This window comes from Chelonoidis abingdonii, chromosome 2, assembly GCF_003597395.2.
Source record: "Chelonoidis abingdonii isolate Lonesome George chromosome 2, CheloAbing_2.0, whole genome shotgun sequence".
Taxonomy (NCBI): domain Eukaryota; kingdom Metazoa; phylum Chordata; order Testudines; family Testudinidae; genus Chelonoidis; species Chelonoidis abingdonii.
Genome location: NC_133770.1, coordinates 134,230,061 through 134,254,550, shown reverse-complemented (window position 1 = coordinate 134,254,550; position 24,490 = coordinate 134,230,061). Strand labels below are relative to the sequence as shown.

The following is a 24,490-nucleotide window of genomic DNA, read 5'->3' as shown; positions in this document are numbered from 1 at the left end:
TGGCCAAACAGGAAATGGAATTCAAAAGTTTGCGGGGCTTCGGGGCTTTTCCTGTTTACCTGGCCAGTGCCTCAGTTCTGATTGCTGTCCAGAGCGGTCAGTGGTGCACTGTGGGATACCTCCCGGAGGCCAATAACATCGATTTCCGTCCACCCTAACCGTAATCTGATATGTTAATATCGATTTTAGCGCTACTCCTCTCGTCGGGGAGGAGTACAGAAATCGATTTAAAGATCCCTTTATATCGATATAAAGGGCGTTGTAGTGTGGATGAGTACAACGTTAAATCGATTTAACGCTCTTTAAATCGATTTAAACGCGTAGTGTAGACCAGGCCTTTAACACCTTTCCTTACTATTACTTACTATTTCTGTAATATTAGATGTATCATTTCAGTAGAAGCTAGATTACTTGCTTGGTCTCTCCCTTTGTCTCCTGAGAGAACAACAGGACAAAAACCTTCCCCCTCAGATTTGAAAGTATCTTCTCCCCTTATTGGTCCTTTTGGTCATGTGCCAACCAGGTTATCTGAGCTTCTTAACCCTTTACAGGTAAGGAGGGATTTTATGCTACCCTTAGCTGTATGTTTATGACAGCTGCCCACTTCTTATTTACAATGTCACCTTACAGGTGTTCGCATGGCACTTTTGTTGCAAGGTATTTATGTGCCACATATGCTAAACATTCCTATGCCTCTTCATGCTTCAACCCCCATTCCAGAGGACATGCTTCTTGCTGATGATGCTCATTTAAAAAATAATGTGTTAATTAAATTTATGACTGAACTCCTTGGGGGAGAACTGTATGTCTCCTGTTCTGTGTGTTACCCGCATTCTGCCATATATTTCAACTTATAGCTGTCTCAGATGATGGCCCAGCACATGTTCATTTTAAGAACATTTTCACTGCAGATTTGACAAAATGCAAAGAATGTGAGATTTTTAAAGATAGCTATAGCACTCCTCAGTGGGATCGAGGGATAGTGGCCTGTAGAATGTGGTGTTGGAGAGTTGTCTTGCAGCCTCCTGTTCATAATCTGACCTGTTCATGATGACTACAGCACCTTCTTTGTCAGCCCTTTTGATTATAATGTCAGAGTTTTTTCTGAGGCTGTGGATGGCATTGCATTCTGTACTGCTGAGGTTATGGGGAAAGTGATGCTGTTTGTTCACAATTTCAGCCTGCGCATGTCTGCGGAAGCACTCTATGTAGAAGTCCAGTCTGTTATTTCGACCATCAGGAGGAGTCCATGCAGAATTCTTCTTCTTGTTGTGTTGGTAGAAGGGTTCCTGTAGATCTGTTCAGTGGTGTGTTGAAAATATTCCTTGAGTCGGAGATGGTGAAAGTAGGCTTCCAGATCACCGCAGAACTGTATCATGGGGATGAGGAAGGGGTTCAGAAAGAGAGTCCCCGAGATAGGACAGACACTTTTGCTGGGCCAAGTATGTGGTTGGATAGATAAGCAATATTGTTGGGTGAGTTAAGGGTACCACTGGTGTAGCCCCGTGTGGCATGTAGGAGTTTAGATAGTTTACTGTCCTTTTTCCTCTGTAGAGAAGTAAAGTGTGTGTTGTAAATGGCTTGTCTCGTTTGTGTACGTTCAACTTTCATGATAAAGAGATTGCACTACAGTATTGTATTACATGAATTGAAATACTATTTCTTTTGTTTCCTTTTTAAAGTGCAAATATTTGTAAGAAAAATAAATATGAAGTGAACGCTGTAGACTTTGTATTCTGTGTTTTATTTGAAATCTGTAATCAATAGACGTGCAACATATTTTTTCCTTAATAGATAATCCAAGTTGTGATAAATGAAGTGTGTGTGGCAGGGGTAGCTCCCTTTAATGGACACCCAGCCAGCCAGTTAGCTGTAAAATCCCTCTCGGTAGCTGTTCACTACTTGCTTTACCTTTAAAGGGTTAAAAAGGCCACATGTAAAGAAAAGGAAGTGGGCACCTGACCAAAAGAGTCAATAGGAAGGTAGAACTTTTTAAAATTGGGAAAGAAACTTTCCCTTTGTCTATCCTCCGGAGAAGGAGACACGGAACAGCAATGCTATAAGCAGGAATGCCCTTTAAAGTTTGAACCAGATATGAAAACCCTCAGATCATATATAGAAATACTTTTAACAACCCAAATATGTAAGTAAATTAAGAATGGTTAGGAAGACGCTATTAGGTTTATTTCTGTTTATTTTTTAAGGCTTGTGGACCACTCTATGCTAACCCCAGATGCTTTTGTTTGCTTGGAACCTTTAAGCTAACCCCCAAGAAAGCTATTTGGGTTCTTAATTTTTGGAATTGCTCTGTTAAAATCTAGCAAAAGCCTAAGTTGCAGATGTATTTTCTTCCTTTTTGTTTTTAATGAAATTTACCTTTTTAAGAACAGGATTGGATTTTTGGTGTCCAAAGAGGTTTGTGCATATACTGTTTGATTAGCTCCTGGGAACAGCTAATTTCCTTTGTTTTCTTTCTCAGCTCTTCACTGGAGGGGATCTGTGAAAGGGCTTGAGAGTACCCTTCAGGGAGGAATTCCAAAGTGCGCCTTCCTGGGTCCAAGGGTTTTGGTTTTTTTTGCTTTTGGGTGGTGGCAGCATTTACCAAGCCAAGATCAGGGAAAAGCTGCAACCTTGGGAGTTTAATACAAACCTGGAGTGGCTAGTATTTATTTTTAGAATCCTTGCAGACCCCCACCTTCTGCACTCGGAGTGACAGATTGGGGATTCAGCCTTGACACAAGTATAAAGCAGTATACTCATTTAAAACTCTTCACTTTGTTAAACTGTTTTAGAGTACCATGTGTGAGCTGAATGAAATTGTTAACACAAAAAGTGAGAGGGCTACAGTATTTTGTATCAGGCATATACCTGTCAATCTAATGACAGATATATGCTATTTTTTTTCCAATAGGAAATTCTGCGTAGTGTGTAGCATATCCAAAGCAAAAATCCATTCTATGGTGTTCCTGTCACTTTAATGAGAAGAATGCCACTTCATAAATTGCTGTAATATTAACAGCAAAAGGTTGTGTTCTTCTTCAAGTGGCATCTACACATTTCCAGTCCTGGGATTTGCTGACAGTGCAAATCGGACAATTGTAACCTTCTAGTAATAGTGCCCATTGGTGCACTCTTGCACCTCCCACACCACCCCTTATGGCTCAGAGGATGAGGCTATTAAAAGGGGGCATAGTGTTCAGACCACCTTAGTTTCTTCCAACCATCATTACTGATGGATCAAGAATCTGACTGGGTCCTTGGACCTGGATTTGTCAGAACAGATCATTCCCAGTGCTGCCTCCTTCTTCTTGCTTTAATTAGGCTTTAGTTAGTTAGTTTTTTCTTTATTTTTATTTTCTCATTCTTTGACTAAGGATCTTACTCAACTGCTGTCCTTGGTTCCAATATGCTGGAACTGAAGACAAAGAAACCAGGGTTCGAGAGGTGTGCCTCTTGCTCTACCATTTTTCCTGCTTAGATGCACATATGCATTGTTTGGCGTGCTAGGGGGAAGGTCATTCTCCTTCTCATTGCTCCACATACATCACCTTCATGCCCAGTGCTGGAAAGGAATGTCAGAATTGCTTCCGAGCTATACTATTGCAGGAAACATTAGCAGCTGTATTTTATGACTTGGAAATGTGGGGAACAGTTGTCATAAATAGATAGCTAAGGGTTAATGTTTCTTTTCCCTGTAAAGGGTTAATAGAGGGAACCAAACACCTGACCAGAGCACCAATCAGGATTCGGAGTACCTGATCAACTCTCCTGGGTCTCCCCAATCCTTTCCCTGGGGGGACCCCCAAGACCCAGAAGCTCTGAGTCTACCAGCAAGGGAAATCCTCCACTTCCCTTCCCCCTCCCTCTCCCACCCAGACTTTCCTCTCTGGGCTAACTTGAGAGAGCTGATGCAATCTCTTTACATCACAATACCAAGAAGCATGTCTCCTTATTCCACAAAGAGACAAACCCCAAATACAAGGAAACAGAGATGATCCTATCTCTCTTTCCCCCTCCCACCAACTCCGTGGTGCTGCCGAGCTACCCTCCGTAGATCTAACACAAAGAGAATCCCCTCCCCTTGCTCCTTAACCTACCCAGAGAGAAAACTCAAACAAGTCTTAAAAAGAAAACTTTATATAAAAAGAAAGAAAATACATAAGAATATAAACTCTGCATCAAGATGACAAATACAGGGCTATTGCTTATAAGAAAATATGAATAACAGTCTGATTCAAAAAGATATCCAATTTAAAACATTCCAGCAAACTCCACACATGTAAATACAAAACAAAACATATAAAAGCCTATTGTTTTGCTACCTTTGTACTTACACTTGGGAACAGAAGGGTAGAAAGAAGCTTGGAGATAAAAAAAAAAAGAAAGCTCTTCCCTCATAGCCGAGAGAAAACAAACAGGCAGAACAAACCCAAAACCAGAAGTTCCCTCCCTCACTTTGAAAAATCCGGTTTCCTGATTGGTCCTCTGGTCAGGTGTTTGGTTCCCTCTGTTGACCCTTTACAGGGAAAAGAAACATTAACCCTTAGCTATCTATTTATGACAACAGTGCTGTGAGACTACCCTCAACCCTGAACCCCCCTGGGGTTGAAAAGCGTGGCAGGTACTGGCTTTCTTGATTACAGCCAAACCTATGGTGCCTATCACTATAAATCTGTAGCTCCTACTGAGCACAAATGTTTAACCTCACACTTGTTGGCCTCTGCTGAAGGAGTATACTTCTGGCTCAGCACACTGAAAGGCAAAAGTGTTCCCTCAGTGTGCCAGGCTCAGAAATCAGAGTCACAGCAATGGGTGGTATTGAGGGCTAAGGCCATATTATGGATCCACATCTACCCCGGTTCCAAGACCATCTGCTCCATGCTCAAAATAAGACTGAATGAGGCACCACTGTTTCCTTGGAGTATTGGTTCCTATTAATATGGGTACCATGGTTGGTCAGGTTCATTGTGTTGAGCCCCTGGATCACGCTCATTTGGACTCATTCTCATGCATTGTCAACACTTAAAGATAAAGGAAAGAAGCTGAATGTGGTGGGGTTGATTCCTCCTCCTCATTGCCTGGGAAAGAAAAAGAAAAAATATGACATAGCTAAAATCAATTCCCGGACTTCCTCAGAGAGCCCTGGGCACACTGGGGCCTGGGTGCATCGGGATGCTGGTTGTGGGCGGCAGCAGAGCCTGGGTGCAGGGCCGGCAGCTGGGACCCTGAGTGGAGTTTAATCATTAACAGAAACCGATAAACGTCACACTTATTGGTTAACCAGTTAAACTTTAATATCTCTAGTACATGAGTCCTCTCCAGTGGAGCTATAGAATGTTGATAGAGGGTACTGGGAAACCAGAACATTTACTTATTTGCCTGATAATACTGTGAAATCCAGGACAGTATCAATTGAACATGCACTTTTGAAGAGCTTGACATTGACAATATTTATAGAGTAGACTTGGGGAAAATGATCTTTACCATGATGCAGTATGACTTTCAAACTCCTGAGAATCTAAAATGTTGAATGTGATTGTCTGAAGTCTTAAGTCAAATCTGAAGCTTTGTGGGTCAAATAAAAACCCTTATTTCTCATCCATTAAAAATAATATTTCCAATGATATATGGGATGACTTTCAATTTCTAGTAATCTGACAGGTTGTTTAATTATTATATGGAGAACTGCATTTAAAATTTTTCAGAAGGGCTGCATGTAATTTGCATATAAATTTACCTATATTTTAAAATCAAAAGTCAGTCTTCCTTAAAAGATGAGCAGAAATTTCTTGTTGGCTGTTTTCAGTATATATGAAAACATACACTTAATTGGTTTTGCCCTCTCTGAGTAATTATAAGGAAAGCTGAGAACATATATGTACTTTATAGAATAGGAAAATTTTGTGCCCTGAAGGTGTTATTAAAAACAAACAGTCAATCAATCAAACAAACATCGGGTGATTCACCAATCCATTAGGGAAGTGAGAACATTTGGGCTCTTACTTCTTTGAATCATTAGTCTCTATGTCCCGCATCTCCCTATCAAAAGTTTTTAGTGAATTGGAATTTGGCCTCAGTCTGCTGTATTAGACTCCAGAGATTACATACTGCGTACCACCAATCTAGAAGTTGTAGTCTAATACTGAAGTTCATTGATCTAAGGCAGTGGTTTTCAACCTTTTTTCATTTGCAGACCCCTAAAAAAATTCGAATGGCGGTATGGACCCCTTTGGAAATCTTAGACATAGTCTGCAGACCCCTATGGATCTAAGGGAAATTACCTACCTAATGATATAAGGTAGCACCTTCAACTGCTAATGGTCTAGGTGGGGTTCATGTTCAACTGTTCAAACATTCAGAGTTAGCACATTATTTTTGCTGAGTTATTTGTGACTGAAGGAATGAGCAGCAGTGTATGAGACATGTTCTATATATACTATATTTTATTTCTTATGTTTTATTTATATGTTGGATGACTTTTTTCCTTCTAATGTTCATTTTAAAAATTTGCCTGATTATACTTTCATTGAAGGCAACGGGAGTTTTGTCATTATGTTCATAACAGTTAATACTCAGCAAGGAAGTTCATTCCATCATGTACTTCAGAGGTATTGGGTTGGTATAAATATGGGAAGAATTTGGTCCCTAGTAGATAAAAATATACACCGGTAGAGACTTCCATTATAATAGAGTTAAACAGTGACTGTGGCAGAACCATTGACCTAGAATTCTGTGCACCAATATATATTCAAAGCTGGAGCTACCAAAACAAGCATCTCTATATAGCTTCCACTGTTCTATGCAGTGTTGTTGTAGCTGTGTTGGTCCCAGGATATTAGGTGGGTGAGGTAAAATCTTTTATTGGACCAACTTCTGTTGGTGAGAGAGACAAACTTTTGAGCTTACACAGAGCTTTTCATCAGGTCTGGGAAACAACAAGTTAAAGATTGTGTAAGAGCTCTGTGTAAGCTCAAAAGCTTGTCTCTCTCACCAACAGAAGTTGGTCCAATAAAATATATTACCTCATCCACCTTGCATCACTATATAGCTTATGTAATGGAATTGTTGTCTCCTTACTAAAACTCAGTGGGGGTGTTTTGGTTAGCTGGTTCCCAGTATTAAAAGAAAGGGAAGGGTCAATGGGAAATCAGGACCCTGAGACTGACAGTCCCCAGGGGCAATGGGGAGAGACCAATGCTCCAGGTCAGCCTGATTGACAAGGTGGGCAGGCTAATCAGGGAGTCAGGAGGCCAGGGTGGGTCCTGTCCTCCATGTGAACTGGAATTGCCTGGGTCTAGGGTGACCAGATGTCCTGATTTTATTGGGACAGTTCTGATTTTTGGGTCTTTTTCTTATATAGGCGCCTATTACCTCTCACCCCCTGTGCTTATTTTTCACACTTGCTGTCTGGTCACCCTACCAGGGTCAGACAGATTGGGCCTGAGCTAAGGAGAAAGCAGAGGCCCAAGCTGAGCTGGGAGCAGAGTTACAGAAGTAGCCCACAGAGCAGACCTGTGCTGAGAGCAGAGCTGCAGCAACCAGAGCCAGAGGGGCCAGAGAAGCAGCCCAGGGAGCTGGAGGCAGACAGGGGCGATTCTAGGTTTTTTGCCACCTCAATCATGGCAGTCAGGCAGGCTTCAGTGGCATTTCTGGGAGAGGTCCACTGGTCAAGCAGATTCAGCAGCAGTTCTGCAGGTGATCTGGGGCTCCCGCACCTTTGGCGTACCCACTGCCGAATTGCCGCTGAAGCCGTGGGACTGGCAGACCTCTCGCAGAATTGCCGCCAAAGGCTCCCTGACTGTCGCCCTCACGACGACTGGCAGCCTCTCCCACTCCCACCCCGGCTTGCCACCCCAGGCATGCTCTTGCTGCGCCGGTGCCTGGAGCCACCCCTGGAGGCAGAGCAGCAGCTGTGCTGAGGCAGAATGGAGCTGTAGCTGGGGCTGAAGCAGTCTGGTTCTTGGTGCGGTGAGCAGCTGGGAAGAGCAAGGGGGACCCTGGGCAGTGGGCCCAGCGCAAGAAGACACTCTCAGCCAAGATGCCTGGCCGGTCAGACTTGGAGGGGGATCGTAACCCCAACGGGCCAGGGGTCATGCTGGGAAGAAGGGTCCTGACACCTAGAGCCTAAGGGTGTGTGGCCACCACCAGAGCAAGTGTCCAAACTGCAGCATCCCTGCAGCACAGCCAGGGCCTGAGAAGGAAGCCTAGGACTTGTGAGGAACAAACTGAACTTCCCTTACATTCCAGAGACGCTGGTTGTGATGTCCCCATGCCACAGAGCAGAGTGATGTGTTTTCCTTTAAACTCTCCCATTTTTTCCTTATTTTTTAAAACCAATTGCTGTTTGATCAATTGTATTTGCTTTGAACTGAATGTAATGATGCGCTTGAGGTCAGGCAGGCCTCTGGGTAAAAAAAGAAGTGGGAGCGAGGACTCAGATCTTTTCACTAGCCTATTTCACCAGGGTAGTGTACGAGCCAGGAAAGTTTCCCACAATAGTGGGACCATTCCACCCCTTACCCGTAGGTTATGTTTTGTACATGATACACAAAGATATATCTGATTTTCCTAGTTATTTAAAATTTTTCCCCACAGAGATAAAATCATACCATAAAGCGGGCTAATTATACCTACTGCCAACAAACAACACATATTATCCAAAATAAAGCATAAAATAGCTGGCATGCCTATTGACATAACTTGCCTCAGCCTCACTGAGACGGACAGAAGAAAAATGTGCTTAAGTTCTCAGATAAAGTATAGCAGCGTTTTGAGATACAATCATCATCCTTTTCTTTGTTGAAAGATATTGAAGAGTATCTGCTCACTCCAGAGAAGGTGCTTTTTTCCCAATGAGAATCAATGATCTGTGAATAGGAGTGTGTTTAATTCATTGGTGAGTAGAAATGGGAAAGAAAGAACTCAGTGGGAGCTGGCAGGAGGGGGGGAAGATGGAAGGCAGACGTAAGGAGAAAAATGCGTAGTCCAAAGACAATAAAGTAAAATAAAACAGACTTGCAGATGTAATTTTTATTTCTTCTTATCTCTTTTTCACACAGGTTAGTATTTGTGTTCATAAAACCGTTTTTGATGTAGTTGTTGTTTATGGAAATGTTTGTTTAATGAAGTGAAGCTTAAAGTCAAAAATCCCACCGAAATGGACTCCGTAGTTTTAGAAAAATCACTCAGAAACCTAATCTTTCTGGATCATAGTTTAGGAATATGAAATCCTAAAATGTCAGAGTGGAGAGTCTGTAGGAGCATCTAATTAGGACCATAAAGAAAGAGGTGCTGCAAAGATTGCCTGAAATGTGTTCTCTTAATATAGTCTTTTGGGGTTAATGAATCTGTCGCCTTGGCAGCCAAGGGTAATATGGTGAATGAAAAGTGCAAGATCATAGCCAATAATTCTACCTCGTCTTGTTGCCTTTGAAGAAGATACTAACTTATCACAACTACCACAGGAATTAATTGTAGAAGTTATCTTTAGGCCATTATCCAGTATTTTGAAGGTGGTATGTCACCATTTTAGGTCTAAAATCATTTAATGTTATTAGAAAATAACTTTTATATTCTAAAGTATATTTTAATTTGCATTTGATGAGATTAGTGAATTTGTGCTACCGGTGCCACCCAGTGATTTCTGTTAATATTGAAAATTCAGTAGTTTTATACAGTGATCGAGAAAAATAACTGCTATTTTTCTAAAGCATAGTTTGCTGAAGAAAACTGTGTTATAAATGTATCTTTATTTAACTTTAGTAATATGGTCACTTTCAGTTACCCCTATACAGTGACAGATAGGACAACATAACATGAGAAACCATGGGATGACACAAGGTAGTTTTAAAATGTTATCATCCTGTGACTGAATGCACTCCCATATGCACACCCTAGCCACTACTGTAATAATCTTTGTACAAAATGTGCCTTGTGCAGTATCATTTGAAAACTAATAACTCACTGGTCAATAATATCATGGTGAAATGTGTGTAGCAGCATTAGTAAAGTTAAGAACAAGTTGAAAGAGGACTTAAGCATATTTATTTTGCTACAGGCTTTTTAGTCCTAGCAAACTTCTTGTTTTCCAATTTAAAAAAAAAATCATATTTTGGTTCACTACAAACAAGAAACTACAGTACTTGTGTAGCTTTTGTGTTAAAAACCTGAACCTCATTTAAAGTGTGTACATTTATTAATATGGTGAAAAGGGAAAATGTATCTTCTGTATTAGGAAAGATATAAGTCAAGTAAATTACAAGTCAGGAACTCTTCAGTTCATGCCAAAAAAATGGCCTTTGCTAGTGCCACTTGACTAGCACTTGTCTGCTCTTTGTCTTTCCCAAGGGGGATTGGGCTCTATTATGCTGAATGCTGTCCGGACACACAAAAAGCCCCTGCTCTGGAAAGCTTACAGTATAAGGTCCCAATCTTACAAACACTTATCCATATGCTTAACTTTAAACATGCAGGTAGTACCATTGAAGTCAATTGTGCACAAATGTTTGCAAGAGCAGGGCCTAAAAACACAAACAAAATGAGAGACTCGGTATGAACAAGATAATGACTGGTACAGTTTTGCTAGTTACATGTTTTGCTGGGTTTTGCTTTATTGCTTTAAGTTGGAGTAGAGATAGGACAGCAGAAATGGCAGGAATCCAGGAATTAGTAAAAGTAAGTGAGTAGGAAAAGGAGGAGACAGTCATAGTTTGTCAACTGTCTCACTGTGATCAGCAGGCAGTATACTTCAGTTACAGAGCAGCAGACAATATAATTGAATTGCATATTTAAATATGTAACTGTTACAATATATAATTCTGTAACTATTATTTTGTAAAGTGTTATGTAACATTTGCATGACAACCATTAATAAAGTGAATTAATTATTAATTAAATGTATTACTTTTACATGGGGTTCTTATCCGAAATAAATATATTGGTAGACACTGACAGTACCTTATGCACTTCTGACTCTAAGGAACTAGATGCTCAAATCTTTTATCCCTCATAGAATTCAAACATCTTGTATCACTTTAAGAAAGTTACCATGCATTGTAGTAATCTACATTGCATAGTACCAAACCCTTGTGAATTCTTACTATTTAGATGCTAATAAGGTGCAATTCTGAAGTAACTCCATTGACATAGTTACTCAGATGATGGATTTATTTGGGATTTCTACCATGTAACTAAGAGCAGAATTTCACTCATAGTTTAAAGATTTTTATTGGCATATTTCAGTGGGGTTTTTGTTTGATTATCTGTTATTAGTTCTCCTTTACAGAAGTGTTGTAAAAGTTATAACTAGCCCCCATGGGGGTGTAACTACTCCCGTAAGAGACATTGCATGATCAGTATTTGAAATTGTTCCCTAGAAGTTAAAACATTTGTTGTTGCAGCCTGTTCCTCTTCCCTTTTCCCCCCAGATGAAGTAATGTTGAATGGTACAGGAGCAGAATAAGTTTGTTTGGGGGGAGCATAGAAAAGAAGAGTTCAAAGGGAGCTCTCAACAGCCCTCATGCTGATCTTGCTTTGACCTTCCAGCCCATGCTTTCTCTTCCCTGGCCTGCTATGGTAAAAAAAGAGAAGGCAAACCCTCTGAATGATCCCAATTGTCTACTGTGCCTTATTTATTTATCTTCACAACACCCATATGAGGTAATAAAGTACTTATTATTAGCCTAATTTTACAGCTGGAAACCAGGGCACAGAGATACTATATGTCCACTCTGCAAGTGATGGTGAGTTTGTGGCACAAGTAGCAACTCATCCAGCTAGCAGGGGTAACAACAGTACAGATGTGATGGCATGGGGTAACAACCCAAGCATGTATCAGGGATTCCTGGGAGGCTTGTACTTGGTTGAGTAGCCTGTGCTGAAACCCATGGAACCATATCTATGCTTGTCATAAACAGATAGTTAAGGGTTAATGTCTCTTTTACCTGTAAAGTGTTAAGAAGCTCAGTAAACCTGGCTGACACCTGACCAGAGGACCAATCGGGGGACAAGATACTTTCAAATCTTGGTGGAGGGAAGTCTTTTGTTTGTGCTCTTTGTTTTGGGGGTTGTTTGCTCTTGGGACTAAGAGGGACCAGACGTCAATCCAGGCTGTCCAAATCTTTCTGAATCAGTCTCTCATGTTTCAAACTTGTAAGTAATAGCCAGGCAAGGTGGATTAGTCTTATTTTTGTTTTCTCAACTTGTATGTTTCTTTTTGCTGGAAGGATTTTACCTCTGTTTGCTGTAACTTTGAACCTAAAGGCTAGAGGGGGTTCCTCTGGGCTATATGAATCTGATTACCCTGTAAAATATTTTCCATCCTGATTTTACAGAGATGATTTTTATTTTTCTTTCTTTAATTAAAAGCTTTCTTTTTAAGAACCTGATTGATTTTTCCTTGTTTTAAGATCCAAGGGATTTGGGTCTTTGTTCACCAGGGAATTGGTGAAGTCATTCAAGGCAACCCAGGGAGGAGAAAGTTTTGGGGGGACCGGAAGTGCTCCTGACACTGAAATTTCTGGATGGTGGCTGAGTTACCAGATCTAAGCTAGTAATTAAGATTAGACGTGTCCATGCTGGTCCCCACATCTGTGCCCTAAAGTTCAGAGTGGGGAAGGAACCTTGACAATACTACTGTTGTGTACATGCCTGTGCTGCAATCACACCATCACTTGTAGTGAAGACATACCCTAAGAATCTCGCCCAGGGTCACACACAAAGTCTGTGGCTGAGCAGGGAGCTGAACTCAAGGCTCCTAAGTCCCAGGCAGATGGCATAACCATCAGGCTAACCTTCCTCTCTGACCAGTGTGTTTCTGTTGCCAAGATGCCCTGTTGACCTGCCTCTGTACGATGCCTGCTTTTGAGTACTACAGGGGAAGTCACTGCAGCCATAATCTATTTGGTTAGTTAGGTTCAGAGAAACCTCAGGGAAAGTAGTCTGAGTGCTGGACTTAGCTTTGCACAGGACGCAAAGACCTTGATCTTCACCAGAGGATCACTGTTTTACATTATATGTTTATCATAATTACTCAGCTTGTTGTGTTTCTATTTTGTTTGGATTCCTGTGATTGTTTAAAATAGTTTCATTTCATCTGATGCATCTTCCAGCCACCACCATTAGCCAGCACTGGGCCCAAAGACAAGGAGAGTGCTCAGAACTATGAGATATGCTTACATGTTCTATTAAGACCAGTAGGGCATATCCTTAGGCTATCAAGACCTTGGGAATTGGCTAGCTGGGGAGTTAGAGGTGTTGATTGGTAAACTGAGGTATTTGATGTTTGATTTTTTTTAACTTTTTTTCCCATTATTCCTTCCCCCCCAAAATATATCACTCTTAATGCCTTTCAACCTGAAGTTCTCAACGTTTGTATTCTGGCTGCTTCCTTGACTTCTTAGAACACTGTGTTTCTATTTTGTTTTTATGACATTAAAAGAACTTTATTAACATTTCAAAGTCAAGAACTCAAAAGTTAGGAAGTGAAAGATTTAAGGTTGCCTGTACAACCTTAATTTGTCCCCCTGTGCATATGTATTATGATACAGTGTTTAATTACATGATCACACACTATTTTTCACAGGACTTGTGCCTGATTCAGTGCACAGGAAGGATGGTGGTCACTGAATGAGCCGCTACTCACTATTTCAAGTGTTCTTGTTGTAAAATGTGTGGCTCCAGGTCTTATTTACTGTACACTGTTCAAATCTTGCTCTGAAGACAGAGTTACTCATTTCTCCATACGTTTTCTATGATGCTGATCACTCTTGTATTTGACTGAGTCACAAACATTAATAAATTTATTTTCACAACACCTTTATGTGATGAGGAGGTGATATTATTTGCATTTTACAGATGTGGAAGCGAGGCACAGAGAGATTGTCAAAAGTTTCCATTTACTTTGAGTGCCCAATTAGAGACAATTAGGACCTGATTTTTCAGAGCAATTCATATCATATAGCAGTTTATATGTTCACAGCACAGCTCCCAGTGACTTCAGTTGTAGCTGTGAGTGCTCAGCACTTATGAAAATCAGGATCCCGGTGTCTTAGGTTGGATACCCAGAAAATAAGTGACACCCTTAATGACTGCCTGTGAAAAATTTGGTTTAAGTGACTTATCTAGCATCATGCAAAAACTCTACGGCAGAGGCAAGGACAGACTCCAGTACACCTGTATGGTTTTCAGTTAGTTTAACCATGAGACCCTTTCTTTTCCTGCAATCTCTAGCCTTATTCACTACAGATCTTCCAACTTCTGCAACATATGAGACAGGGGTCCTGCAAATCAGAGCTCATTCACTACACAACCCTGATTAATTCCCTCAGGACCATCCATCCAGTGCAATGAATGTTGAGTCTCAGGATCTTGGTTTTCTTTCTAAACTCTGGAGGGGCATTATGCTCTAGTGAGCACAGACCTTTCTGCCTCTCTGCCCCCACATGATCCATTCTGGCTCTGTCCCCTACAGCTTGTCCCTGTGTCAGTCCAGTCTTCTCCCCTCCCTACTGGCTCCTCATCTGAGTCCCAGTCTCCATTCTTTGTTCCACTTCCAGTGTCCTTTCATAGTCGGTCACGGTATCCCCCTTTGAGCTCCCAATCTGAGTCTCAGTCTTCCCTTCATTGCCCAGACAGTTCCAGTCTTTCCTACCAGACTCTGAGTCTTCCCATGCTGCAGCTCCTTGTCCCAGTCAAGCTATTGTCTCCTCTGCATTGCACTCAGGTGGCTTTCTCTTCCACACAGCCTGGGCGGCAGCAGCAGCAGCAGGAGGAACACTGAGAGCACAGAAGAAACCATCTCCTTGCCCTCAGTTCCCAAGTCTGGCACCAAGCTGCTCGTAACAACCAGGAGCAACACTGGAGGAAAGTCCTGCTCAGCCCCTACAGCCTTAGGTTGGAGCATGCTCAGTTCAGGTGTAATTTATGAGGAAATTAGCAGTGGAAATTACAAGTCTCTGTTGATCATGTGCAACTTGACATTTTTTCAGAGCCTTTTAAATGGCCAGATTTAAACAGATTTTCATGGGGTCACCCTGACACTAGGGAGCCCGCTTTCAGCCAGATATTAAGCTGTTGCTCCAAAGCATGGGGATGCTAGAACTTCTCAAACAAAAGGTTGTATGATGGTTTTTAACAACATCCCCCTCCCCTAATCTCATTTGTGGAAATGGCTGGACTGTTTTTGCTGAAATTTTCCAAAAAATACTCAGCCTGAGGCAGACACCCTGCATGGACAATCTCAGCCCAAACTGTTAAAGTTGGGCAATGTTGTCAGCAAGTGAAAACAGAGGCTTATAATAGGACTTGTTGGGAGCTTTAACAATAGGCCGTGCCATAATATAGTAACTACCAGTTCCTCCTACAATACTGTAACTGTTCCCATTGTGTACATATTTTCACAGCAGCTGGAGGCACCACTTTGACACCACTGATTGATTACCTCAGATCCATCTGCTCTTAAACAGGCAGTGGAAAAGACCATGCAAACCTACAAATCAAGATCCTTCATGTATATTCAGCTAGCATTGCCTGGTGGCTACATATGAAGTATTTTTTAAAAAAATGCTTCACTGAGCTCTGGATTGGAGGAAATCAGGTATTTTGTACTGTTGCTATTTAAAAAAGGGTCAGTTTTACAACATTAAATGTTTATAAATAACAATTGTGTGTGCCTAATGGGTGTGAATACTCATGTTGTGTGCTCAAATTATCCATGTCCACATGCATATATTTAATGTGGCACCCAACTAGTCACATATGTGCAAAAATAGTTGATTTCCACCTGTACAGCCCCCACTAGTTAGGCATGTACAATTGCTTATATGTGCTTCACTTAAAAAATCTGGATCTGTATGTGTACAGGCAGTCCTCAACTTTACCATGTTCGACTTACAACGAACAGCAAATACGACACTTCTGAATTGACACCCTCATTCAACTTACGACAATTGGTTTCGACTTTACGATGCTCAGTCCCGCAGTGGAGTGGATTATGGTTCCGACTTACGACGTTTAAACTTACGACGCAATTTTCAGAACCAATTGTGTCTTAAGTCTGAGGACTGCCTGTAATGTGATGTGAATGGTGTGTTGATGTTTCTCAGATTGTGAAGTTTGCCCTTTGGCCTTCTGCCTCTGTATTGCACTGTTCTACATAATTCTTTTCTCTAAGAAAATTTTATGATAAAAATGCAATGGCTGAATGTGGTGTTTCTATTCTCTCCCATTTTTTTATGTGAAAATGGTAAAAAAAATAAATTTATTTTTGCTTAATATGCTTAGCTCAACAAGACTTTATTGTGGTTTTAAAGTCTTCAGCTATTTGTGGTTTACTTAGACAGGAAATAATTTTGTTCGCATTTGATTATCCTCTAATGAATCATGGTAGCTGCACTGTGTTGTTGTCTGCCTTGTTCTGTGCCTGGGGAAGAAAAGCACATCTGGCTTCTACATCAGAACTAAACATCGATACCTCATTCAGCTGTTTATTGGGTGACTGCCCTCTATGTTATATAGGTCTATAGTGCAGATTATCTATATAGTGGTAAAAATCCCATATGGTCCCTTAAAGAATCACACTGGGAAGCCTCCACACCCTCACAGCACCTCTGAGATGTAATATTTGCTATCTGATTCACTGTAACTATGTTTCCTGCAGTAACAAGTATATTCTCCTTTTATTCCTTTAGAAATTGCTCCCTGGTTACATGTGTTCAGAGCAGAGAATGCTGTGGACTTCTCACAATTAACATTTGACCCAGGACAAAAAGAACTTATTGCTGGAGCAAGGTGAGAAATTTATGTGCTTCTGTTGATTATTCTTGTGCGTAGTTAAGTGCTAGTGAGCCAAATTCTGCGTTCAGTTGTACCTATGCTACTCCATTTACCTCAAGTCATGAAGACATACATAATGGATGTAACTAGAGTTTCATCTGTTATAACTGACAGAAAATTTAAAGTGCTCTATAGTCTCATTTTTCAGAGCCGTATCCAATAGTCATTGCAAACTCAGAACTATTATTAATGTCAGTGAGGGATCAACACAGGACATGACCCTACAGTAGTAAGAGGTAAATTTGCTTTAAGCCCATATGGGAAGAGTTTAATTCAGGACACATTTTATAGCAACCCCAAATATGGTTTTACAGCACTTCTTTTTCGTCTTCAATAATCCTATTCATGGTCCAACCTTGCTGCCTTGTTCTTGACTGGGATATATATAAAGGCAGTAGTTTTCAAACTATGGTCCATAGTGAATTACTCTCGCATGCTCTGTAGAGCCTCTTCTGTCATAGTGGCAAAACATTTGTCAGTCTGCAGACGCTGTGTCCTAGTAATTGTAGCCCAGTCAAATTCTTAGGTTTCCCAAGACTTTAACCAATCAAATTTAAATTTTAAAAAATATTTTTGACTACATCTATCTTTTTAATTTGCAGAGCACCAATGAACATAATATCTAGGTTCCATCTAACACCAGCAGCATGTTGCTGCTTCACATTTTTCTTTGGAAGCTCAAGAAGTAGTCCACAAAATAAAGAAGCTTGAGAACTGCATTATGGCTCAAATTCTGCCATCATACCTGAACAATTTCCATTGGTGTCAGTGGAATGGTGTGTGTGGTTTGTTTCTGGCAAAATATGGCCCTGGAGCTTAAACTGACTGTTAAAATAGTTTTTTGGCAGCTTTCAAAATCACAAAAAGCCTAATGAAAAAAAGTTTTTTCGTGAGAAAATCCTTAGCATGGTCATTACCGGGTAAACTTCAGGCCATTTTATATGGTCCATAGCTACCAGTAATTATTGATTGCTAACCTCTGTCTCAAAGGCTCAAGTTCATCAACATCAATGTGCTCCATTAGTGTCACCATGAAATATTCTGCATTGGGGTTCTCCTGAGTTATGGGGACCCATCTTTGCAACACAAGCATCACATTTCCTGCACCTATTTGCTACATTCTGCCTGCTTTTTCCCAGTATAAATTCTCTCTTAGCTTGGCTAAGGGTTTGTAACTCCCAGAATGTCCAGAGGTTTTAAAATTATGATAACTACAGAATCCCTTTTTTCAATGTATCTGGCACATCAGCTGCCACCTGTGCACATCACCTGCTGATTTTCACATTTTCTAGTCAATGTTTCATCTTTAAATTCCAAACTTTCCCAGTGTGACCAGTAAGCTTTTACATTCTTCTGTATATATAGTCATTAATTTGTTCTATAAATTATATCACTACCAGGAGATCCTTTCAGATAGTACAATAATTTCTCTCCGGTGAAAATAGATTTTTGCTGTAATAAACCAGCACCTTCTCAAATCCTTAGTGTCCTTTGTCAATACTGCCCCGATCTGTAAGTACCAGCATTTGTGTCCAATATGAAAAGGGGTTTGAGACACAAGTGGATTAAGACAGGAGGAGTTACAAGAACCCTTTTCAAGTCTGAAAATGCAAAATCACACTTTGCTGACCACTGAAATTGTAGGGCTGATCCTTGTACCTTTAAGATTTGCCCCTTCACATTGGTGTCCCTTCGTTTCCCAAACTGGGAGAGAGGTTTTCACTAGACACTGTGAAACTCACTCATTCCTTAATTTACAATACTCCTTCTTATTGTGGCCAATTATTTTAAGTCCAGCATTTAATTGAATTTATTCCCTGAATTTTTGCATTATTCTCCATTTCCCTTGTTTTACAAACCAAATGTAACTATTTTCTCAATCATTCAGAAATGCCATGAACCAGATTAGAATCCCAATTCCACCATGCATTTCATAGATTATAGATTAGAGTTGGAAGAGACCTCAGGAGGTCATTAGTCCAACCCCTTGCTCAAAGCAGGACCAACACCAATTAAATCATCCCAGCCAGGGCTTTGTCAAGCTGGGCCTTAAAAACCTCTAAGGAGGGAGGTTCCACTACCACCCTGGGTAACCCATTCCAGTGCTTCACCACCCTCGTAGTGAAATAGTTTTTCTTAATATCCAACCTAGACCTCCCCCACTGCAACTTCAGACCATTGCTCCTTTTTCTGTCATCTGTCACCACTGAGAACCACCTAGCTGCATCCTCTTTGGAATCCCCTTCAGGTAGTTGAAAGCTGCTATCAAAATCCCCCCTCACTCTTCTTTTCTGCAGACTAAATAAGCCCAGTTCCCTCAGCCTCTCCTCATAAGTCATGTGTCCCAACTCCCTACTCATTTTCATTGCCCTCCGCTGGACTGTCTCCAATTTGTCCACATCCTTTCTGTAGTGGGGGGCCCAAAACTAGGCGCAATACTCACCAATGCTGAATAGAGGGGAACAATCACTTTCCTCGATCTGCTCGCAGTGCTCCTACCAATGCAGCCTGATATGCCGTTGGCCTTCTTGGCAACAAGGGCACACGGTTGACTCATATTCAGCTTCTCATCCACTGTAATCCCCAGGTTCTTTTCTGCAGCCTGTAGCTGTGCATGGGATTCTTCTATCCTAAGTGCACGACTCTGCACTTGTTCTTGTTGAACCTCATCAGATTTCCTTGGCCCAGTCCTCCTATTTGTCTGGGTGACTCTGGACCCTATGCCTACTCTCCAGCGTATCTACCTCTGCCCCCAGTTTAATGTCATCCGCGAACTTGCTGAGGGTGCAGTCTATCCAATCATCCAGATCATTAATGAAGATGTTGAACAAAACTGGCCCTAGGACCGAGTTTTCAAAGATAATGGTCAATGGCTCTGCAATCACATCAGCCAACTCCCTCAGCGCCCTCGAATGCATTGCATCTGGCACCATGAACGTGTACATGTCCAGCTTTTCAAAGTAGTTCTTAACCTGTTCTTTCACGATTGAGGGCTGCTCACCTCCTCTGCATAGTGTGCTGCCCAGAGCAGCAATCTGGGGGCTGACTTTGTCTGTGAAGACCAAGGCAAAAAAAGCATTGAGTACTTCAGCTTTTTCCACATCATCTGTCACTAGATTGCCTCCCCCATTCGGTAAGAGTCTCACACACACTTTTCCTGATCTTCTTCTTGTTGCTAACGTACCTGTAGAAATTCTTCTTGTTACCCTTCACATCCCTTGCTAGCTGCAACTCCAGTTGTGCTTTGGCCTCACTGATTATACCCCTGCATGCCTGAACAATATTTTATACTCCTTCCTAGTCATCTGTCCAAGTTTCTACTTCTTGTAAGCTTCCTTTTTGTGTTTAAGCTCCCCGAAGATTTCTCTGTTAAGCCAAGCTGGTTGCCTGCTATATTTACTATTCTTTCTGCACATAGGGATGGTTTGTTCCTGTGCCCTCAATAAGGCTTCTTTAAAATACAGCCAGCTCTCTTGGACTCCTTTCCCCCTCATATTAGCCTCCCAGCGGATCCTGCCCATCAGTTCCCTGAGGGAGTTAAAGTCTGCTTTTCTGAAGTCCAGGGTCCATATTCTGCTGCTCTCCTTTCTTCTTTTTGTCAGGATCCTGAACTCGACCATCTCATGATCATATTAGACACAGAGCTGTATTACAGGGCTCATGGTAATCAACTTCCACCTTCATCTCTAGCAGCTGCTTCTTTATTTGATTGGCTGCTTCAAGGAAAGATTTAAGTTCTGTGGCAAATTTCAGAGCTTCCTGTAGTGTCCTTTGCCTCCTTTTGCTGATCTTGATCTGCAAGCCCAAATCCAGTTAACATCTATAAATTGGTCAATTGCTAATTCATCCTGAAAGTCCTTGCTGGTATCTGGATTCACCAGGAACACAAATCTCCTGAGGTCCTCTGCTTGTTCAGTTAAGATTTCCTTTTTCCTCTCCTACCATTTCTCAAGTGCGTCCTGGTCCACAAAGAGTAATGGCTGGCTCCAAACTGCCTATCCAGAGCTTGTAGCAGGTCTGGATAACTGACTCTTTTTTCTGGGGTAAGTTCTGCAGGACCATCAGAGTCAGGACATTCAAGCTGGCTGCTAGAAACCTCCTTCTCTATTCTTTCCCGCACCTGTTCATTTGGGCTATGATGTTAAACTGAGCCAAATAAACCTTCCAGGGAGTTTTATTCCTGTATGATAATGGGATTTTGTGTTACTTGAGCTAGAACAATCTGACCTATCCCTCCTTAAGGTTAGAAACCAGTTAGAAAAGTTTTGGAAATGTCTTGTCTTCCCCAGTTGTTGTATGCAGTGTAGTTGTTGCCGTCTTGGTCTCAGGATATTAGAGGGACAAGGTGGGTGAGGTAGTATCTTTTATTGGTTCATCTTATCTCTCTATCTTCCCCAAGTCACTTCGATGGCCTGAGTCCTTATTCAGGTGGCTGACTTGCACTGTGATCTAGGATCCTTTGGATTCTTTCTGTCTGGAGATGAAATTATAGCTCCTTAAATCCTTGCTCTATTGTACTTGTACTGGGAAGTTCCAAGTGTGCCAAAGTTTTCTTGGTCTTCGCTATAATCTGGAAAATATTTTGATCCATTGCAGTCAGATTGTTGGTCACCTCTCTCTGTCTTGCTAGACCAGACTGGAAATTTTTGTTTTGGACTTTCAAATCTGCCTTGACACTTGATAACTGCTACCACAACATAGACTGTATCTCTAAACAGGTCATCTCTACGTCCTTCTCCAGGTATTGATTTATTATTTTCTGTGAAGTCTCTTGCTCTTTTTTTTAGATCTTGTTTTAATTCCTTTTGGTCATCTTTGAGTTCTGTGAGCTCTTCCATTATCTGTTCTATCTTTTTTTAACAGGAATAATAGCTCACAATTTCTCTCATTGGAAACTCTATCCCAATGTTGTCCCTTTTAGCCTGAGCCGCTAGCTAATATTTGTGGCCCTCCAGGCTTGTTTCTGTTCAGAGAAGAAATTGGTTATTCAAATCAGGTATTTGTTTAGTGCAATCTTCTTTATTTACAAAGAATGTACAAACAGTTCTATTTCCCTGAACACAGTAGGAACAAACAACAGCAGGCAGTTTCCTTGTTCATAATTTCCAATCAGTTCTGTGTCCGTAGGAGCTCTGTCTCTTTGTTCCTTCTCAGAGTCAAGCTTGCAACTGCTTGTCTTGCTTTCAAGTGTCTTTCTTCTGTCTTTCTGCTTCTTACACACACACCTTGCCAAAGAACCCCTTAGATCCTGCATTTGGAATCAGAGAACCCCACAGCTTTTGATCTGGCCTTGCTATATGGTCAACTGCCTTATTAGCTTTAATTAGCTCTGTGATTTTCTTTGGATCAAAAATTCACTTGATGGCAGCCATTAACAACTTCCAGTATGACAACAGATTGTTTTATAGTCCGCATTGAAACTGATCCACAGCTGTAGGGACATTTTTTTTTTAAAAAAAAGTAACATTTCTCCTTCTGTCAGCCTATTGTGCAAAATAAGATATATATGTGTGTTATTGGAAAGGGACTTCCGAAACAAGAGAGCAGCTCCTAGAACGACTAATGCTTTAGCTTGGTTCTTAGTGACAAAATGCAATTGACTACCTGCCTAGGATAATTCTCCACAAATTTCCTGCATAGCAAAATTCATTCCGAAAAATATGGGGGAACTTTATCATTCTCAGTTTTGATAAAATGTCCAAAAGAGCATAGTCAAAGAAAAGTGAAGGTTTCAATACAATTTCTGAAACTGAATCAGAAAGGGAAGGTCAGTTCTTTATGGCTCTTAAGTTTTGAAATTTGCTCAGGTAAGAAATAGCAGAGGCTATACTATTATGTCAGTTGTTTCTAGACTGAACTCAAGTAAGACTTTCAAATAAAAACTGACTCACAGAAAGTGTCAATAATGAGTATTAAATTTTGCTTTCTCTGTGAGACTCTTCTGCTTTGTTTTATGTATTGATTTAAACAGAAGAATGATATGGAAACACTCTAGAGAAACTTCAGAACAGCAGTGATTCTGCAAAAGCTTTGAGGGTTGTGACGGATAATGAGCTGAACATGAGCTCCCAGTGTGATGCTGTGGCCAAAAGATCTAATGTGATCGTTGGATGCATAAACAGGAATCTTGAGTAGCAGCAGAGAGGTTATTTTATCTCAGTGTTTGGCACAGCTGGAATATTGTGTCCAGTTTTGGTGTCCATAGTTCAAGAAGGATTTTTATAAATTGGAGAGGGTTCAAAGAAGAGCTACAAGAATGATTTCCAGGATTAGAAAACAGGCCTTCTTCTTTGAGTGCTTGTTCATGTCTATTCCATGCTAGGTGTGTGTGCCCCTCGTATACTGTTGCCAGAGATTTTTCCCTTAGTTGTAACTGTTGGCCCAGCTCTAACACCTTCTGGATTTGTACTCATATGTGCCTGTGTAAGGTGTGCTGCCAGCCCCACACCCTCTCAGTTTCTTCTTGCTGACCGTGATGGTTGCTGGAATGATCCTTCTTGGTGCGGCAGGGCTTCTTTCTTGGGACTCTTCGCCCCAGAGACTGGGCGTGCCCCAGTCCTCAGGCTTCAAGCCAAGTGCCTCTTGCATCAAACCTATGTCAGTGAGTAACCCACACTCTAGCCGTTTAAAGTGCCTGAGGGAAACTCATGTAAAAGATAAGTGCCAGATCTGCAGGGACTTCAGACCTTGCACTAAGAAGGACAGGGACATTTGGCTGAAGGCCATTTTCATGAAGGCTGCCCTCAGACCAGTCTCAAAGCCAAACCGCTCTGAATCAGTGCCAAGCACCTCAATATCTGTGCGTACCTCCAGCACCTTGCTCTTTCCAGCACGACTCACCATCTCCGGTGCTGAGGAAAAAGCATAAGAAACAGTGCACAGAAAGAGGGTGCTCACCGGTGTAGAAGGACAAGCAAGGAGACGCTAGTACAGTGAAACCCATGCCAAGCCAGTCTTCCTCCCCCAAGCCAGTGATGGCACCATCGAGTCTGCCTAGGGTGTTGAGCCCAAAGTGAGACTCTCCACTGATTCCTGGAAGTTGCCGCCGTGCCAGTGGTCTGAAAGTCCCTTTGACCCTGGAGGCCTTGCAAGCTGTGAACGACTTCTTTTCACTCCCAGTCCTGCAGACTCCAAGGTGGCAAATGTCAGCCCAGAAAATGAGATCCACTTCCTGGCACCAGCACACCTGGCTCCCTCTAGAGGCAAACCTCCCATGGTCCTGGCATTGTGCTCACTGATTCGTCGCCGGCCCCTGGAACACCAGCACCTCATAGAGGCAGAACAATATACGGCTCCACCATGGTCCCTGAGAGAAGACTCCTTTTCAGAGTCTGACGGAGAATCGGTCACTCCACCCAGAGCACATCATTGCTACCCAGCCTACGCAGCACTAGACTTTGGCACTGGTCCCTGTGCCGGCATCTGGCCAGTGAGCCACTGGCCAATGCAGTGGCCATATTGGAACCCCTCCAACTGCTCTTATTCAGTGGCTTCAGAGAGACAGGCTTATTCAGTGGCTTCAGAAGGACAGACTTCCTACTTGGCACTGGATCCTGAGTCCAGCTCTGGTGCTGATGTTCAAGAGATGACTGAGATGGACATAGCAGAAGTAGAAGAAGAGGAAGGAGCTCCTCTTCTGGCACAAGCCTCCTCCTCA

At 41.7% G+C, this 24,490-nt stretch overlaps 1 protein-coding gene across 1 annotated transcript in view; it reads left to right on the top strand.

Annotated features, from left to right (window-relative positions):
• Positions 1-24,490, top strand: part of SEMA5A (semaphorin 5A) — a 641,391-nt gene that overhangs the window by 214,286 nt on the left and 402,615 nt on the right. Inside the window, exon 3 of the mRNA XM_075062673.1 lies at positions 16,689-16,788. Within this exon, the coding sequence (XP_074918774.1) occupies positions 16,689-16,788 (100 nt within the window). The remainder of the gene's footprint in view (positions 1-16,688; positions 16,789-24,490) is intronic.